At 36.3% G+C, this 21,315-nt stretch overlaps 2 protein-coding genes across 2 annotated transcripts; both read right to left on the bottom strand.

Annotated features, from left to right (window-relative positions):
• Positions 1-185: 185 nt before the first annotated feature.
• LOTGIDRAFT_167099 (hypothetical protein) lies at positions 186-9,271 on the bottom strand (the record flags this gene model as incomplete). The annotated part of the gene is made up of 4 exons (XM_009064561.1): positions 186-7,756; positions 7,800-8,100; positions 8,973-9,034; positions 9,262-9,271. 4 exons carry the CDS (start codon positions 9,269-9,271, stop codon positions 186-188), a joined length of 7,944 nt encoding a protein of 2,647 aa, XP_009062809.1.
• A 5,967-nt stretch (positions 9,272-15,238) lies between these two features.
• On the bottom strand, positions 15,239-21,113 carry LOTGIDRAFT_235365 (hypothetical protein; the record flags this gene model as incomplete). Its single annotated transcript, XM_009064560.1, has 3 exons — positions 15,239-16,836; positions 17,307-19,079; positions 19,224-21,113. 3 exons carry the CDS (start codon positions 21,111-21,113, stop codon positions 16,561-16,563), a joined length of 3,939 nt encoding a protein of 1,312 aa, XP_009062808.1. The 3' UTR covers positions 15,239-16,560.
• Positions 21,114-21,315: the final 202 nt, after the last annotated feature.

Below are 21,315 nucleotides of genomic sequence, written 5' to 3'. Positions count from 1 at the left end.
AATACAATCAGTGCAATCTATCCAAATACACATTAACATAAACATATTTTATTCAAAAAATATATAACTTTACAGGCAATACAATGAGACAATTATATTCCTTGGCTCCTCACAATTATAGAGGATAGTAGATATATAGATAGATCTTCCTATTCCCATGTACCCCAATACCATTCTTGTGTATGTCAGTAATAGTAATAGTATTCCTCCCATTCACCGCCTGGTGGCACGGTAGAATTTGGCGGAAAAGTTGGTTGTATATCACCAATCTCGATATCTTGAAGGTTCATAGTTGTTAAGTCTCCAGGTTCTTCTGTCGTAGCTCCACCCTCTTCTACTGGTGGGTTGGTCGTAGTTGTAGTAATCCTGGTTGAAACCTGGATAGGGGGGCTATCCGCGAAACTGTGTCCTCTGCGAACGCTTTTCATAGGATCCACTCGACTTTTGTCTAGTTCAACTAAAGTTTTCATCAGCACCTTTTGAAGAATTGATGTAGAGTTATTGGGAACATGATTTCCCATAGAACCAGTTTCATCAGGAACTAGTTGAGAGTCATGTGAATGTATTACTTTCTTTTCCATAAATTTTTTCATAATTGCATCTTTTGTGACAATGTTTTGTTTTGAAGGAATTATTGAGTTTTCTTCAGGTCTTTTGTTGAATGAAAATAGTGGATTAATTGTGGGTGCTCTATTTAAAAATGGGTTTTTTCTCTGGCCTGGTTGTGGAGGAGCCTTGTGTATACTATTATGTGGTACAAAGGCAAATTTCGGATTAATGCTTGGCACATGCCGTAAAAATGGGTTGGGTCTCGGTGTCGGTGCTGTAGTAGTTGTCATGAATTGTAGACTATTTCGTGTATCTTGGCGATTAGGAAGATGATTAAAGATGAATGGATTAGACGGAGGTTTGCCAAATCGGTTTTTTCCTGTTTCGGGAGTTGTTGTTACCATTCTTAATTGATTAATTGAACCATCTGCGTTTTGTCTTTGAACTGTTTGGTTAACAAGCCGATTTTCTGGTTCAGAATGCGAAGAGAGAACCTCACCTGTATTACTACGAGTTACATTTGGTTCTGATTGTAACAATCCATCAAAAGTCTCATTAGTTCCAATCAAACTTCTGATCATCTGGTTAATCAGAGCAAGATCAGACACTTCATTACTCAACGCATTGTCACGATTTTGAGTAGAAGAGATAGTATCCTGAGACAGATCTGGAAGATGATGTTGATGATGCTTTGTAAGAGAATCGTGTTTAGCATTTTGGTGGTGACCTCGCACACCCATCTTCGATGGTTCTACAGTAGGATTAGCTGTGATAGATGTATCCTTTTGATTGATTTTTAAAGCGTATGACGTTGTGTGATCACTTAAGGAACCATCTATAGTACTTTCCCTGAGTTGAAAAGACTGGGAAGGGTCTTCTGTTGTTGTTTTAATTTCCGGACTAACAGCAATAGATTGCGTAGAGCTTACAACACGTGGTTGCTCTGTTGTTTCTGCCTCAAACGAACTTTCAATGGTATTGGTTTCATATGGATTGTCTGTGGTTGTGACGTCAATAGAGGGTTCAGTTGTATATATGATTTCTCCATCCGACAAGAAAACTGCATCCGTAGTGCTAGTCAGTTTCACTGGCGACATGTCTTGACGGACGGTTGTATGTCCACTTGTCGTATATTGAAATTTCTGCTTTGGTTTGTTGGTTAGTTGAACTGTGTGTTCACGAGGAGCAACGATCTTATCATATTTGTGTTTCGACATCGGATCTTGGTCGTCTTGTTTAACTATATGGTCATTAGTGATTGAGTTGGAATTGTCTGGTTTGGTGTGACCTTTTTTATTCGTCGAAGAAGCAGTAGTAGTTTTAAATTCCAGCTTTTGGATCTTAAGTCTTTTATTATGTATTGGAACCGTGGTAACTGTTTGTTGTGCCGTCAGTGGAGTGACTGGGGAGGTAACACTTTTTAAATATGATGAAGCATGAGATTTCTGAAGAACTGAAGATTTTATTACTGGTCTGGTTTTGGATGTAGTAAAAATATATTTATCATTTTGTGTGTTGGCCAAATTGCTTTGCTGTACAGAAACGAGAGTCTTGACGTCCGGAGATGGATTAGTTTTACTTTTAGATTTGTTGTTGAGTATATTTTGGTTTTCTAAATTTGCAATATTGGGTGGGATGTTATTTGACATGGGGTTTATTTTCTGTTCAAAAGTGGAAGATGTATCAAATGAACTACGACCTAAAGCTCTGTTCGATGTATGAAATGGATTTTGATTCATTGATCTATCCCAGAAATTATTTGGTGAAATTCCTCTAGCTAGTAAGCCAGGATGATGCATGGCTGTCCAAGAGTTGAAGTCAGTTGGATATGGAACTTGTTGTCCATTAAAATGAAACTGAGGTGACAAGAATTGTGATGGAACATTATTCCGGCCTTGAATATGCCAAGGAGAACCTGGAATGAATGGATGATGCATTGGTGGATTGTGTGAATTTGCAAACATTTTTGAAAACAGATCATCATAGAGTTTCTTGTAAAGAGCTTCATCAGAATGAACGGTTGGTCTTGTTGTAGTTGTCTGAACAGTCTTTTCAGTTGTAGGGTTTGTGGTTGTACGGATCGTTGAACTGCTCTCTGGTGATTCTGTAGTGCTAGTAGTTGGTATTAAGGTTGTTCTTTCGGTAAAGGTTATGGTATTTTCCTTTTGATATTGGTTCGTAGTTGAAACAACAGAGGGAGTACTGGTTTCTGAAATGGTTGTCATTCTTGTTGTTGTTGGCCTAAAGGTATGTTTCTCAGAATCGGGTTTAGTTGTTACTCCGGGCTCTGTAGAAATTGATGAAAATAAGTTTTGAATTAATGACTTTAACTTGTTGAAAAGCTTTTCCTCTTTAACAATTTCATTTTCAGAAGTGGTTGTTGTGGGTCGAATTTCTGGCTTTGCCGTGCTCGTAGTTTTCTTTGTTGACCTTTGGCTATGGGTTATATTGAGTAGTGTTATCGTTGTTTTAGATGATGTAATTGGTTTGAGTGTACTTGTGGTAAGTTTGGCTGTCGTAGTTAGTTTAACTGTTGTAGGTTTGATTGTTGTTATGGTAGGTTTGACAGTTGTTGGCATTAAAGTTGTTGTGGTAGGTTTTACAGTTGTTGTGGTTGGCTTGGCAGTTGTAGGTTTGACAGTTGTTGTGGTAGGTTTGGCAGTTGTTGTAATTGGTTTGACAGTTGTTGGTGTAGATTTGGCAGTTGTTGTGGTAGGTTTAACAGTTGTTGTGGTAGGTTTAACAGTTATTATAGTTGGTTTAACAGTTATTGTAGTTGATTTAACAGATGTTGTGGTAGGTTTAACAGCTGTTGTGGTAGGTTTGACAGTTGTTGTGGTAGGTTTGACAGTTGTTGTGGTATGCTCGATAGTAGTTGTGTTAGGTTTGACAATTGTCGTGGTAGGCTTGACAGATGTGTTAGGTTTGAAAGTTGTTGTGGTAGGCTTGACAGTTGTTGTGGTTGGTTTAACAGTTGTTGTGGTAGGTTTGACAGTTGATGTTGGTGTTGTTTGGAGCATTTTCATAAAGGAGTTTATGTCTTGAGAAAGTAACCTGTAAATGTCCCTATCTATGTCAGATATTGTGGTCAGTTTTGAAGACAGTGTACTTGCTACTGATTGTGAAGTAGGCGCGTGAGTTGGTTCCGTGGTATACATCTTATGACTTAGTGTAGTAAACCTATTCACAAAGACTTTGTTCTGTGTTCTATTTTGATCTGTACGGTTGTCATATCTATAAGAGTTGGTGTTTTGCAATGAACTCGATGTTATATAAGTTTCTGTTGTTTGTGGTATATCTACAGTCTTTGACCCCACCGCATTAGCTTGAATATTCTTACTCGATATGCCGAATGATTGAAGATTTACCGATGGTAGTTGACCATGTGGCCCAAGTAGAGCAGAAAGTGGGTCTTCTTGAGGTGATATGAGGTGTCTGAAAATATAGTTTTCTACAAGTGCATCTACATACGTACTATTTTTCAACAATTCCTCCTGTACTTCCTGAATGATTTCAGATTTGTTGAAAGATTGTTTGGTGGTGGTCGTGGGAAGTACGGCATCTTTAGAAGTCTTCGTGGCCTTTACAACTGTTGTTGCATTTTGGTATTTTGATATCGCAGGAGAGCTTGTTTCAGTAACTATTTGCGGTTGTTTCATAATAATTTGGTTGTGTTTGTTTGAATTTTTGTGACCTTTGTGATTGTGCGATAGTGTGGTATTGGAAGGTTTTGCGTTTTCTGTCATCATATCTATGGTGCTGTGAACTAAACTTGGGATATAATTTGCAGATAATTTCAAATCATGGTTGTATCTTGGTTGTTCAGTGATACCAATAAATGGTTGAGAATTAGTCTTTTCTGTTGCCAGTGTAGAAGGTTGTCTTGTAGTAGGGTTGAATGTTACTTCTGGTGTCCTCATAGTCAGAATACCGATCTCATCTGTTCGGATATTCTTTCCTCTAGAAGATGTAATTCCTTGCAATCCAGTTCTAATAAAACCAGTCATAAGAGATTCCCTGATTATTTCGTTCATTTTAGCCAATTCTGCTTTTACATTTTCTTCGTGTTGTGTCATATTAACTATTTGAGTCGTTGGTAATAGTGTTGAAATAGTTGGTGTTGTTAATTGTCTTGTAGTTGTGATCAGTTTAGAGGTTGGTTTTGCAGTTGTAGGCTTCATTGTTGTCATTGATCTTGTAGTTATTCTAGTTGTAGGTTGGGTAGTTAGTGGTTTGGATGTCGTAACAACAATAGCTGGTTTTGGAGAAGATGTGGTAATAATTGTGGTTGGATAACGAGTTGTCGGTCCATTTGTAGTAGTAGCTTTGGTTCTCTCTAGAATATCAACTATCTTTGGAAATTGCGAAATATTGTCTTTCTTGATGTTCCGAGATGGTGCTGGTACCTTAGGTTTGGCTACTTTGGTATCTATGGATACGGTTGATTTGGTTGTTTTCTTCATAAGAGAACTCACATCAATAGTTTTAATCTTCACGCCTGTGCTTCCACCGGTTAGGTAGATGTTTCCAAATGTTGAATATTTGGATTCTTGCAGTTTCGGCATTTCTGTCTTTTTCTTGTGGACTACTGGTGGTTTAAATGCTGGTGGAGGTGGGATGCGAGTTTTGTCAGTAGAAAATGCATTTGGTGTGAGGCCGAAATCATTATTGACGGCTGCCAACTGTTTGTACATATCAAAATTGTTGGTGAGAGAATTCAATCTTTCCATGGGGTTTTCCCATAAGAAATCAGTTAGAATATTCGATTTACCTTTTGAATTCTCCCTAACTTTGGTATCTTTAAAAGGATTAAAATCTAAGATTTTGTAGAATGGTTTCTCTGTTGTCGTCATCGGTGTTGTTGTCCAAGCCTTTGTCGTTGGAATTGTTGTGGAAGGCATCATTTTCTGTATTTCATCAAAGGGGTTGTGATCTGAATCATAGGCTGGGAAATCTGGCCATATCCACGGAATATCACTTGAAGCAGGTTTATTGATATTTTTCAAGTTAGGTTCTTGTTTATTTAACCTTTCAGATGGTATGGAATGTTTTCCACTAGCTTTCTTAATGTATTTAGGAACATTCGGCTTTTTACTCTTAGATTTTTGTGATTTAATAGATGAAATACCCAAACCCTCGGCGGTATAGGGAGTGGCAATATCATTAGATGATTCCTCAACCCTCATGTTAATTGATGGAGATGTAGGATGAGTACCGTGCCCCTCTGTTTTTCTAAGAATAACCTCATCTGAAAATATAGGCCATGTGGTAGTTATTTCAATATTGCTCTTGGTTGTCCTGTTTTTCAAACTATCTGTTATTCGGTCGGAAACTTTGCTAGTTGTCATAATTGTAGCTAATGTATCGTTTACTTCTTGGCTTAGCATGTCAGTTTCTTGCAGGGACATCATATCTATGGGTGAAGTCGGTTCTTTAAAACTTTCTTGCATTGTAATTTGCCTCTCAGTCAGATTAGGATGTGGAATAGGACGTCTTTGAAATGGTTGAGGTTTGCTTTTTCCCAGTCTGTCATCTGTGTCATTGTTATTTTGAAAGATCTTGTTTTGGTCAGCAGCAGCAGTTAGAGTATCTGTAATATAGTCAACATTACTAACAACACTGTGTCCTAAATTACTCATATGGTTGTGAAAATCTGGATTCAGTGTTATTCCTTGCCATTCACTTGGCTTTGAAGTAGTTATGACTTCGGTCATACCAAATCTATAGCTGGTTGACCCTCTTTGTTGGATTCTCGGAGATGACCTTATCGAAGGATATCTTGAATTAAGTCTCGTTCTAAGCCGATACCGCAATCTTCTTTGCCGTACGTTTGTAGCTTGACCTGCAGGAAGAATTTTAAGTCGCGGATGGTTGCGCAGTCTCCGGGGATTTATCTCTCTTTGCGACTTAATTTCTTCGTTTTTCAGTTGTTTTTCTTTCGATGTCTTCACCTCAGTCCCACTGTCGCCAAGAGGGTGTGAAAGTAGAATGTTTCCTACATCATTAACCAGAAGCGATTGGCCATTTCCTGTGGACTGTTTAACTGTTCTGTTTAGCGACGATGGTGAGCCAGGGAAGAACCTGTCATTTGGTGTCAGTTCGATCAAGTCGTTTGGTTGACTTATTTGAGGTTCCTGCAATGTGTTCAGGGGAAAACTCTGTCGAAGAGGCAATTGATCTGAACCCTGCTTGCGTAATCCATTCTGGGGTGAATCTGGGGTGAGATTATTAATGCCTCGTGATGTATGTTGATTAATCTGCTGTTTATTCTGATATTGGTCTGTATTTATTTGGTTTACATGATGTGATTGTCGGGCATTCTGAAACTGGTTTCTATTTATTTGGTTGACATAGGGTAACACATTTTCATTTCTGTTAGAAACGTGTTGTTCGCTGTTCAATTGTTGATTTATGTTTCTTCCAAGAATACGGTTAACCATCTGTGGTCGTTGTGACCGTAGCCTTTTCTTTTCGTCCCTCTTTTGATTTTTCCTCCGTCCTCCAAGTTGGTTTATTAATCCAATTTTTTGTCTGGGGGATGCATTTTCGACCAACCCCTCACTATCACCTTTTAAACCCCTATTATTACTGATTTGTTGTAAATTGTTTCTGGCGTTTCTGTTTGAAGTAATTTGGTTGATTGCAGGTAGAACTCTTAGAGCATGCATCATAGTACGTTGTCTTGAATTAATATTATTGGGCCTGGAATCATGTGAGCTATTGATCCCTCCTTGTTTCGGAGAAGGATTTTGTAGCATATTCACTGAAGGGAACGACCTCAAGTTCTGTCCCTCACTTCCTCGTGCAATTTGATTTCTCTTAAATTGTTCGTTAACTTCTAAAGTCTTCTGTTCATTATTTAAAAGCAACAATCTACTATTATTTTGACGTTGAACATTTGGATTAACCAGACTCTGTTGTATTCGATTTCCGCGTTGCGATATCCGATTGTTATATTGTGTTTGTTGCAATGACGGCGCAAGCCTCTGGAGTTGGCTGTAGTTATCTGATACTCGACCATTTCTTTGCTGGTGAACGTCACTGCCTTGTAGAAGATTATTTTGTCTTACCCGACCAGCGTTTAGACGTGTGTTGATCTGTGATGTCCGAGCACCGGTCCGACCCACCCCACCGCCATCCTGCCTAAACTGTCTAATATTTTGTCGCAATTCACCACGGTGTTGCGTTATCCGACCATTGTTTTGTGCTATTCGACCAGTTGTTTCGACCGTTGTTTTGTACTATCTGACCATTGTTCTGTGCTATCCGACCACTGCTCTGTGCTATCCGACCGTTGTTTTGTGTTATCTGACCACTGTTTTGTGATATTCGACCACTGGTCTGTGATATTCGACCACTGTTCTGTGCTATCCTGCCACTGTTTTGTATTATTCCTCTATTGTTTTGTCTTGAAGTTCCACTGATCTGTGGTGAGGTTCTAAGCTGGTTAATCAATGTTGGTCGTTGACCTCCAGGGTTATTCTGGCTCTTGAGATCATTGCGATTTATCACGTTATTGTTCCGATTCCGTCCATTAACAAATCTTGATCTCTGCAAGGGAACAAAACTATCAGTTATACATCGTCCTATATACCACCATAACAATTAAAATTCTAAATACCGTGTCTTATTCAGACAATATAATTTCGTGGGAATTTTTATCAATCATTCTATTTTTCATACGAGTAGGGAAGTCTGTATTCATATACCATTCACCCTCGTGCTGTATTAAAGAAATGTGTGAATATTATAAATAATTCGAATATTTTTTTCCTGATCACGATACGAAGTCGACTGGCCAAATGAAACACGATAGGACTTTGTAAACGGGTGTTTTGAACGAACGATGTCGGTTATGAGGCCATAGCCTTGCATGGAATTTTGGATAAAGGAAAAAGATCTCACTTGTAAGTCCATAATAAAAGCTTTAAATGAGATAATGGACTTATTTATTTCCATTTGCACATGTATTCGAGGTGGAAACTATGGTTATACGTACATTTTATAGAAATCCAATTTGAAAAGATTAAATTATAAATTATTTATAAATACTGCAATAGATTGGTTTTTTTTATGATAGATAACTATAATTTGATGTTCTGTAACCTTATTTAGTATTGTCTGATTTAAAGAAGATAGTTTTTTTGTATTCAACTCCGTTTCGTAAGTACATTCAAATAGGCTATAGTCTGTTTGAAGTAGCGTGAACAACATCTTACGCGTAATATTTGGCACTGACTATATACCATGCCGTGGTAAATACCTGTAATGGTAATTTTGGCTATTTACCACGCCTTGGTATATAAATCCAATATGACCATATAAAATAGAAAAAAAAAATTCTGGCTCACTGAATGAGATTATACTTATGAGATAGTTATTAGCATAAATTAGCAAGTAGAAAAATTTAAATTGGAACTGACCTGTTGATTATTTGGCTGTCTTCGAATATTTCCACGTAGTATATTCTGTCCATTTGATATTTCTACAATAATATATAAAATATATCCTAAATAATAAAACCTCATAGTGTAATAAAGATCTCATAGGATATATTATTATGTTAAATTTGAAACTGTGGACAGATTATGATAGTGATTGGTTATTGATCTGTTTGATTGATTGATTGGTCTAATGTACTAGTTATTATTATACTAATAACATGTCAAACATATTACATCTACATCTCTTACATTATCTACACCTAATTACCTTCTTGCATAACTTAACACGCTTCTCATCAACAACATAAAAACGCTTTATTAAAGATTCTGTTTCAGCAAAAAAATACCCCAAAAACAACAATGTTTTGATTGCATCGATACCAAAAATAATTCACAAATGAGACAATCGATAAATATACATAACAACACTGTAAAGCATGCTATTTTACAAGGAAATAATACAAAGTCTAAGTTAAAAATTGAATCCGCCGAAACAATATGTGGTTCCAGGAAAACTGACTCTAATAATTTGCAATTGATATCAATCAAGTCGTTTGATAATTTTGTAATGTGTGGAACCTGACGACGTCATCTGCATTAGAAAGTCTCTGAAATACCTTTAACCATCAATGAACTATAATGATATAATAGTGATATTGTTGAGAAGTTATTGATAACACATACCAAGCAGTCTGACGGACGACATCCATCATCTTCACAGTCTCTAATGTGGACAAAGTGGGACGTGGTCGTATATAAACTATAATTATTTCTGGTTAAAAATAAATTACTTAGACTTGACGAAATCAAACTTCTTTCCAGCATCAAGTACGTAACTGTCTATAGCAATTGATGCTCTGTTCATTTAAAATGCTGCGGAATGGAAGGTCAGGGGAGGGGCCAAAATATTTAAAAATTATCATGGTGCGTTTTGAAATGGAATGAAATGTTTTTAAGGAGTCAGCTCACAGGTAGCTCAGTGTACGCTTGAACTTGTTAACTTGTGTTCTTTGCAGTGGTCAACCCCGAAAAGATACATAAAATGAGGTAATTTCAGATTAGTAGCCCAGATTTTCTCTATCTAAGATGCATTGGAAGTACTGACATGGAAAAGTGTACAAGTACCAATGTTGGCTGCCTACGGATTTCAATAATTGCGCACTGCATGGCGTTTGCCGATAAACCTAATAAGATCTAAAATTCCATACCGTTTGTGTGTGTTATTTAAAATTTGACGAAAGAAACTAGAGAAGTAAGTTTATATGAAAGAAACATGGTCTGAGCAAATTGTTTTTTCCACCAAGGGAGATAATAGCATGAATTCATAAAATCATGGCTTAATGTTACAGGCAAAGGTTAAAAGGGTAATAAAATAACTAACTTGTGTTAACTTGAATTATGCTACGGTCTTGAGGCCTGTGTAGGTTGTTGTTCTATGTCACATTAGGCCTTAACAATGAAATTGTATATATTTAAAGATGGGTTTCTTTATCTTTTTAGTGTCAAATTCAGCAAACTATTTGATTAATTTGTGTTTCTTATGAATTATCATGTATCCTTAATCATAGCATTATTTTCTTATTGCTTATAATTAAGAGTTTTAACCAATCATAAATGTCCATGTATGTACAGTCTGGATAAACTAAAAAAAAAGACTTTTTGACTTTTCTTGATCTGTTACGCATTGGAATTCTGCTGGTAATTCTCTTTTAACTTAGCTAATTATGAATTAATTATGGACATAACAAACTGGTATTTTTCCATGTCATACGTCTACATGTATTAGCATTTTCATTTTCATAACTGATAAAGGGAACCCATCTTTAGTAATATGGGTAAAAAAATATGGGTATATAGTAAAAACATGTAAAAATTTGTTATAATTAAAAAAGAAACGACAATAGAATATGAGCATTAAAATGTTAATTTGTGAGAATTGCATGCATTTGACGACAAGAAAGAATAGTTTTTTCAAATAACAGTCAACGTTAGTACATCATACATCATAACTTTCTACTCAATAATGTCACTCGGGGAATTCTTTTCTAAAAGTGTGTCTTTCTTTCAGCTATTTTTGCATATCACGGTCATGTCATGTCATGTTTATTGATTTAATCTTGTAAACCGTTAGGGTTCGATTTAGGGAATTAAACTATTTTCTGCCGTTCCTTTCAAAACTGTAAGAATTCGAGGGAATCAAATTCTCTAATTGAATGGGAATATCCTGTTTCCTCGAATTCAATATGGTGTCAAATCAAAAGACAAACTGTGAAATGAGACTCAGGTCGACCTTAAAACTGTCGGAAATTGAAAAGCATTGATGGATGGAGTGTTATCAACTGATCTAGGAATTTTTTTTCATGTAGCTGGTTGATTATTCGGTTTAAGCGTAATACACTGCCATGAATCCGATGAGTTGCCAACAGTCGCAAAAAAAACCATTAAAAACGTTAAATTAATACATGTTTGTAATAGTTTACCCTCACTCTATTCAAGCTTGTTTATGAGTTGATTCGCCACATCTCCAAACATGTAATAATTAAACATTTTTGATGTAGTTTGCCCATCACCTCTTATCATTCTGTGCCTGTACGCTGCATAAAACTTTAACCAGTGATTGTTATTCCACAAAGCTGTGTCTATATATCGTACTCAACATTAATAAATGTCATTTAAAGACTTGAAAAGATGTTGTTATTTGGGCTGGTAACCACCTTGTGCGCTAAAAGATTCCTCTATCGACGTTTGATGTAGGACAAGGCCACTGCTTTGGCAAATTTCGCTACTTGCATATCCACAGTCGCTGCCTGCCTTTCATTGGTCGTATAAGGGACAATCCGTAAGTGTTTTAAAGTTGGGCTTGTGCTTTGTCCATCTTATAAAGGATATTATTAAAAACTATTAATCAAAAAGAATATCATCAGATATAAAACTATAAACTTAGATTTGACATAACTTTTACACAGAACACAGATAGTTCATCTCCATAAACTTTCTATAATAATTTATCAATTATATTATGATGGTCTCTACAAATTTATCATTGTCTGAAATAAACAAATAAATAGCCGTGAGAAGAAAATTGAAAGTTGAAGACCTACATTTGAATTGAACTTATTCTGTTTATTGACATATCCCAGGGGGTCTTTCTTCAATCAATTTTATAGCTTTAACTTTAAGCGTCCAAAGACTTTATTGAAGTGATTGGAACGAGCTTTTATAACTTTATATGTGTATCTGATAATCTGATAGTGTCATTTTGCACCATTCCAATTTTCAATCACTAAATCCACTAAAACTATAAGTGTTTGATGACATCACTTATCGCGAAGGGCCTTACGTGATAAAGCATATTTTTCTATATATACACTCAAAATGAATTATGAGATGACATGATAGTGTAAAGAATACTATAATGTTAACAAGAGATTATTGTGTATTCTATATATTGTTATTACACCTATTAATCGAACTTGGCCTCAAATTAAGTACCTGATGTGTGTTTTTATTATGCCTGTCTATGCCATTGTTAGTGACCAAGTATTGAAAACCGACAATGGCCGTTGTATTAGAATTTTCTTACGTTGAAGAGGATTCAAACCACCAAATCGCCTAGCAGTAGACAATCAAATTCGCTACCGACTGAGTTATTCCAAGGTTTACGTTTATTGACATTCCAACACTATTGGGGTGGATTCGAAGGGATGACAATCGAGGATTTGGCATAGTCTTTATGTTTTGTGCAGAAAGTAAACATAAGAAACTGAATACCACTGTGATTTTTCATTTGTTTTTGCACTTGAATCGACTCAATCAAGGGATGGGTCAGATTCACCACGAGCAAGAAGCTTCCGAGTGCAAGCAGTCGTTGAAAAGACCGGAAATGACATTGATCATAGATGATCATATACGAATCAGAAAATGTCATGCCGACCCAAACTTAAGGTATTAATTATGATTTATGATGAACCTACTAAGGTTAATATTTCCGATAATAGTAAATAAAAACGTAGGCCTATATGTCGTGGGAAATATTTGAATAGCATTGACAAGGATTCTCCTCAAATTATCCTACAAATGAAATGAAAATAATTGTTTTTGATGAATGACCTTATGTAAATGACATCGGTCTATATCGATCAAAAAATCAACTTTTTCTATTTGTGGAGACGTGAAATGTTTTTATGTTTTCTTTTATTTACTTGTTGCTTCCGGAACACCAAGTATGATATAATATAGGCCTATATATTAACAAGTGGTCAAGTGTTTTTTGATGGATAGGTCCTTATTTTCAAAGGCTGATAGATTTGAGAATATTAGTACCTATAGGTGAAACTCCAAGGTACACTGATCTGACCTATCTGATCTGAAAATGATCTAATGAATAAGCAAAATGTCACCATCCGGTCAAAATATACCGTCGTCGAACTTGTTCTGTATGAGTTTCGCCTGGATCCGTTCATATATCGACATGGTTATTTTAAACTTTACTTTAAGGAAATGTCATCCAGTCTAAAAAGAAAAGAGAATGCGTCATGAATGATGGAGGACAACAATTAATTAAATCATGTTAAATGTATAGTGTGTTTAAATAGCATGTTTTATAACGGCCTCACTTGAACACCCATCAATAAACTGACGTTCAATCTAGTAGACATTGTTATAACATGGGGTCTATGTACTTTATCATTGACATTTAAGAAATCACACCATGGCTGTCGTGAGCTAATCCATCATATTATCTCTGTAGGATCAAAGTAAAGATGATAAAAAGTTCAATTCAAAGATTTGTACACTCAAACACCTCCCCTGATAAGAAATTGCCACTTGATCAGTGGAGGCCCCAAAAGGAGGGAGGGGAAGACAGGGGCCCAGTTTATTTCAAATAGCATAAAAAAAATTGGCGGTGCCCACCTCTTATTAACTGTATTAAAACATGCTCAAAAATTCCTTGATAATCTGCAGTTGAAAGGATTAAAAATTAAAGATTCACTATTATTCAAAATACCATACGAGCTTTTCGAGTTCAAATGGCACAATGTACATTTGTGTAAAATGTAAATATAATTTATAACACCCCACCAAAAGATTAAGCATTATTATTTTGATAAATCATGTATATATACGCATATACAACAGTTTTGATCTGATTTGAATGGAATTTGGTGTGATCATTTATATTCATGAGATCTTGGACTAGTTCGAATTTGACGATCTTTCGATGAACGGTTTTTGAGTTATTGCCCTTGACTTATGAAAAACGCGTCAAAATTTGGTTGTGAACACAATAGAGACTACAGTTTTCATCCAATTTAAATATTATTTGGTGTGAATATTTATAATGAGATCTTGGACAAGTTCGAATTTGGCTATCTTTCGATGAATGATTTTTTAGTTATTGAGCTAGACTTATGAAAAACACGTCAAAATTTGTTTGTGAACACAATAGAGACTACAGTTTTCATCCAATTTCAATGAAATATGGTGTGAATATTTATAATGATTAGATCTTGGACAAGTTCGAATTTGGCTATCTTTCGATGAATGGTTTTTGAGTTATTGCCCTTGACTTATGAAACACGCGTCAAAATTTGTTTGTGAATAAAGTTAAGACTACAGTTTTCATCCAATTTAAATGAATTTGGTGTTGATATTTATAATGAGATCTTGGACAAGTTCGAATTTGGCTTTTTTTCGATGAATGGTTTTTGAGTTATTGCCCTTGATTTATGAATAACGCGTCAAAATTTGTTTGTGAACACAATAGAGAGTACAGTTTTCATCCGATTTAAATAAAATTTGGTATGATCAATTATAATGATGAGATCTTAGTTCAGATTGAATTTGACAATTTTTCGATCAACGAAATTTGAGTAATTGTCCATGACTTAGTAAATTTGTTGGCGATAGAACTGGCAGTTTATGACATAATTTTATTAAATAATGTGTCTTTGTTTAAATCAACAATATCTTGCACAAATTAGATTTTTGGTATGATTAGACACAGATAAGTGACTTCCCTTGATATACTGAAAATGTATCAGGAAAGTGGGCGTATCTTGCTAGGCAACCACTTGTACATAATGGCTAGAGTACACTTCCTATTGCAACAGACTTAATGATCCGTCGTCACATCGGGAGCGCTCTCTGGACAAAACTGTACTGTAAAATTGCAAAATTTTGATCATGGAAAAAATGAAGTGGTAGAACAAAATGAAAAATTTACAAAAATAAACCAATGGATTGTGTTTTGAAATATATATTTATGACAAAAGCAAAAAACACTAACAAAATATCGACTGAAATGTAAATTGAGAATTTGATACTCTAGTTTTTCACACTTTTCTTCAGGATCCTGTCGTTTTAATATCAGTGCTTTCTCAACTGCTATAAAAGTTCACATGCGTTTTCATTTCTAAGACTACAGCACTTTACAGAATATAAATGCGACGCAATGTTCGTCTGAATCCATAACAGATTGAAGTGACCAGCTAAATTTTAATTGTCTTTTTTTCGAAACAGTACATAGTCCAGTATACATTTGCAAATTATAAATGATAAAATCTGAAAATATAATCAAAAGCTACGGCTATAGACAAAGGCAACCATATGCGTTAATGGCACTTTAAATTATTTAAATTGTTCTATTTACAAAGCCCAAATTACTATGGACAAAATAGTATAAAATAAAAATATGGTTTATCGTTATAACTGTCTTGTCATTCAGGAACCTAATTCTCACAAATTTAACTCAAGATGATTTTAGTGTTCCAGTCATCATAATTATGGTCATCAAACCATTATAATATCAGATCACTGATTCAATCTGGTTTATATTTGGTTATGTTTTCGAGAATGAAGCACATCCAAATGAAATGGTGTTTAAAGTCCTACTTTTCTGCACCTGGTTGGTTTAACGGGCAACACTTTATTTACAAATTTTCTCGAGGCTGTGACATCAAACCTACTCGTTTTTCGAATTCCAGCTGTCGATGGATCTACTACATTTCCCAGGTCAGTCCCTCCGACCTGCATCACTGACAGGGGGAAACTGAGTTAAAAAAATTGATATTCTCGACCTATGTCAGTATTGAACTTTGGACCTTCAGGTAAGTTACAATTGATCACTGAACCAGGAGCCTTCCCCTTGGATTATCTAAGATAAAAACAATGTGCGTAAATACTTATCTTGATCTTTCAAAATATTACTTATAAGTTTGGGAATTGATATCATTTCGACAAATGAGCTATTACAATTTCATGTTTAAAGTAAACATTTTTCCGTATCCATTGTAATAACTAGTGAATGTAATTCTGTGGGTTTCATCATTTTCTGAAGAATGTAAATATTTATCACTTACGATCCCGAATTCGTAATTTTAACTATAATAAAATAAAATATCAGACTCAACAATATTCTTGCATGCATTCATTCACCATCTACAAAATTCAAACAGCACAAATAATCCATCTATCACTCGGTTGTTTTTTTTTATTTTGGCTATATGGCGTCTTGGACAAGGTACCTCGTCTGGATTTTTCTGTTTTCATTCACGCTGGTGCACTGTTATTTGCCTCTCAGATCACTAGAAGCTATAGTTTTTAAGAGAGTGGAGAATTCATCATCGTCGACACATTTACATTTACATCTTGAATGAACACAGGATTGAGTTTTACAGTTTCTCATACACCATCCAGACATACCGTCCACGTAACTCCATGCTGGGGAAGAACGACACCATAAACATGGTTTATCGCTAGGACATTTATTGTCCGTCTTAGTAAAATGTTCTGCTATAGAATTTAACTTTTGTCTGTTTTCTGTTTCACTTTTCTTCATCAACTGTAAAATATGAAAACAATTTTTTTGTCTGAATTATATGATGCCTCTTCAATGTTCATTCCTTTTTATACACCCACATTTCTCTATGTGGGCGTATATTGTCGGTCCGTCCGTCCGTCCATTTGCTTGTAAACACTCTAAAACTACATTTTTTGATGGAATCAAATGAAATTCGGTATGTGTATACATATTCATAAAACGAAGATCAAATTCGAATTTGAGCTATTTTCGACCGTTAGAAGCAGAGTTATTGCCCTTGCCCCAAAACCTTGAATATTTACTATCCGCATGCCGTGGTGGACGTATATGGCTGTGGTCCACTATGGCAATTCTCGGTAGTTTTCGTAAAGCCGAATCTATGTGGCGGAGAGCCCAAGCAGAAATTTCATGGTAGACTGTTCTCATTCAGGAGTGAACAATTATTGTTGGCCGTCATACATGTACAGTATTTATGAAATAAAAGTACTCACCAATTGATTTAGCTCTTCTGCTGTTTTTATTCCGTTTGATGCCAAAATACTTCTCAGTTCTGAAAAATCTTTTGAATTAAATGAGTCAGATGTCGATGGTTGAGTGGTTGTGGGTTTAGAAACACTGTCAGCTTTTCCCAATGTTATAGATAGAGTTGGTTCATTAAATGATATTGATGTCTGAGTATTTCTACCAACTGGATCTTTGCGGTTGTTACTGATTGCTGTGTTGTGAATGGTTTGATCAATGACTGTAGACGTTGCTGGAATCACTGTTGTGCTTGTAGTAGGTAGTGTGGTACTGTCCATGGGATCAGCGATGGTGAAAAGCAATCGTGTCGGATTGATTTTGTTTAAGTTCTTAATTTCGGCTGATGTATATTTCCTTTTAGTGTGAGTGGTAGATGGATGTCGTTGGATAAGATTCTTGAGGCTGGTGATTACTTCATCTGTGTTCTTTTGACTTATACTGGTCTTCAGTTTAGGAGTTTCAGCTGTCACTGTATTGTGGTTGGTCGCGGTTGAGTAACTGTGTACTTCATTGGGCACTTTTGCCCTTTTGCTGCTCGATATCTCTGTAATTTCCTTTGGTGAATCCACCAAAGACGAGCTTAGAACGGGACTTTGGTCAGCAACAATACCGACTTCTGGAACTAATGCTATTCCAACCTCTGTTGGTATATTCTCTTCATTTGCTGGTGTTTCTACAACGTGTGGTGTTGAGGTGGTATTGCTGACAGTTCTATTGTTATTAGCTGTTGCATCTGACGTATTGGAGACTTGGTTTGGTTCCAAATGACTCAGCTCTGGATCGATAAGAAGGCCAGTTTCGTTATATACTGTTTGTTCACCAACTTGGGCTGTCGAGGCCTGTGATTTGCCAGTAGCCTTTGCAACAGGTTGTGCATTGGTGGGATGATAGAAAACTCCAGTTGGTTTAACCGGATCAAAAGCGTTTGAAATTTGTCCAAGGCTAGCCCCTGTTGAGATGGTAGTTCTTTTATTGGAAGTCTGATCCAATACTTGTTGACTGGTAGACGAGTTAGCATCAATGGTTATCCAGGTTAAAACACTTCCATTATAAAGTGTGTATGAATGCCAGACTGGAACATTGCGGGTATGTTTCAGGATGTAATCTAATTGGTGACCTTGTTTCAGTAGAGAGTCGAAGATGTTAGAGGTTAACCTGCGTGTGTTAGTGGATGTATTGACCGGTGTGTGGGCAAACACATCTACGAATCGAGAATTATCGTGGTTTGAAAGGTTAAGTTTACTCCTCTCCACATTATTAGTGGTAATGACAGTTGGAACACTGGAGTTGTGATGCTGTTGCAGAAACACTTCCGAATGATTACTGTGGCTTGTGGTCACTTGGTTGTTAGATACAGAGGAATGAGATGCTTTGAGTGTTAAAGCTGCTGGATTGAAAACTTGTCCTTGACGCACGGAAAATACATCTGCTAATGGAGAATTTGTCACTGTGGTGAACTTATTAATGTACGTTGTATGGGTTGTATTGATCTGTCTAGATTTCGTATTGGGTGTTAAAACAACTTCCGATGTATTTGCAAGCATTGCAATCTTTGAAGCATTGTCTGGCTTAAGGTTATTAAAAGTGGTCAGCGACGGTGATACTGGCTGTTGCTTAACTTTAGTAAGTGCTTCTATTGGGCCTCTCACAATGGGATATGTTGCAGTGGGAGGTTGGTTAATATTTGGTTGGACTGCGACACTGGACTGTTGGTTTTCTGGTGGTGAAATACTACCATTAACCTGCAGTGAAATTTGAAAAAAGATGAAAACTAGGAATTATAAATAAATTTTTTTATATTGTGACCTCCAAAATTTAAATAAATTATTACAAATTAAATATATATACTTATAAAAACAATTAATATCTGTAACATTACAACTCACCGTTGTATTGTTAACAATATCAGCTACGGTATTTAAAGCTAGCAATTGGTCTCTTTGTCCTTGGGTAAACGGGACTTCTGCAGTTGGCAATAAAACGGAACTGCTGGTAGCACCACCTGGCTGCAGTTGACCAGTATTAATTATTGCTCCTGGTTTTATAGGAATTGACTCGATTACAGTTTTTGCCAGTGGGCTTTTATTTTTGATTAGAGCACCGGGGTCACCTGGGTCAGTGTGCGAAACTGATGTTTTGTTTGTGATATCTAATGGTAAAACTGGATGAACGGATGCGATAGGAACATTGTTTGACACAGAAGGTACCAACGCTACGACAGCTTCGATAGGAACATTATTTGACTGGATCGGCAAAACTGGATTATTGTTTGGTCGGATCGGTAAAACTGGAACATTGTTTGTAACAACAGGATCAACTGGAACATTGTTTGTCACAACAATGTTGACTGGCAAATTGTTTGGTCGGATCGGTAAAACTGGAACATTATTTGTGACAACATGATCGATTGGATAGTTGTTGGTCACAATAGGATCAACTTTAAAATTATTTGCTACTACAGAATTGGCTGGATAATTGTTTGTGACAACAGATTCGGATGGGACATTGTTTGCTCGGATCGGCAAAACTGGAACATTATTTGTCACAACAGGCTTGACTGGAACACTGTTGGTCACTACAGAATCAATTGGAACATTGTTGGTCAAAAATGGATCGACTTCAACATGGCTTGTTAATACAGGTTTAGCTGGAATGTTGTTTGTTATCGCAGGATTGGCTAGAAAATTGTATGTCGAAGCAGGATTGACTGGAACATTGTTTGTCACAACGTGATCGACTGAAACATTGTTTGTAACAACAGGTTGAACAGGAATATTGTTCGGAATGATCGGCAAAATGTGCACATTGTTTGCCGCAACAGGATCAACTGGAACATTATTCGTTGCAGTAGGATCAATTTCAACATTTTTGATTACGACAGGATCAACTTGAACATTGTTTATTACTACAGGCGTGGCTGGAACATTATTTGTTACTACAGGATTGACTGGAATATTGTTTGTTACTGTAGGATTGGCTGGAACATTGTTTGTTACTACAGGATTGGCTGGAACATTGTTTGTTACTACATGATTGACTGGAACATTGTTTGCAACTGAAGGATCGACTGAATTATTGTTTGTGACTGCAAGGTTGGCTGGAACATTGTTTGTGACTGCAGGATTGGCTGGAACATGGTTTGTTGTTGCAAGATTTGATAGAGCATTGTTGGACACAGCAGAAACAACTGAAACAATGTTGGTCACAACAGGCTTGACTGGAACAACAGGATCAATTGGAACATTGCTTTTTACTGCAGGGTTGGCTGGAACAGTTTTCATTTTTACAGGATCGACTAGAGCAGGATCGACTTGGACATGGTTTGTCACAACAGGATCAATTACAACAGTTTTTGTTATAACAGGATCAATTGGAACATTGTTTGTTACAACAGGATCGACTGGAACGTTGTTTGTTACGACAGGAACGTTGTTTGTCATGACCGACACAGGATCGACTGGAACATTTTTAGTTACAACTGGATTACTAACAGCATTGTTTGTCATAACAGAGACGACTGGAACGTTGTTTGACACGACTGACACAGGGTGAACTGGAAGGTTGTTTGTCATGACTGGCACTTGATCGACTGAAACATTGTTTGTTACAAAAGGATCGATAATAGCATTGTTTGTCATAACATTGTTGACTGGTGATTTTTGTTTGTTCATGTTTACAACTTGGTTGGTTAAATCTTTCGCTGGATTGGAGGTGATAGTAGTTACTGGATTGGTGTTAGTTGGGTTTGGTTCCACTGGAAGTGCGGAGTTGGTCATATTAACGGCCTTTATATTCAGGATAATCGAGTTTCTGTTTGCTGGAGCTGGTTTGTCTACGGGGGTTTTCAAAACAATGCGACTTGAAATTGGTAAATTGGATACTACATTCGATGGAGTGGGTTTATTGGTACTTGTGTTAACATTCTCCACATTCGTGTTTGTCAAAGGCATTGATGCAGGCACTTTGACTGAACTAATC

Source organism: Lottia gigantea (assembly GCF_000327385.1).
Source record: "Lottia gigantea unplaced genomic scaffold LOTGIsca_63, whole genome shotgun sequence".
In the NCBI taxonomy this organism is placed as follows: Eukaryota; Metazoa; Mollusca; class Gastropoda; family Lottiidae; genus Lottia; species Lottia gigantea.
This window is presented reverse-complemented; position numbering and strand designations above follow the sequence as displayed.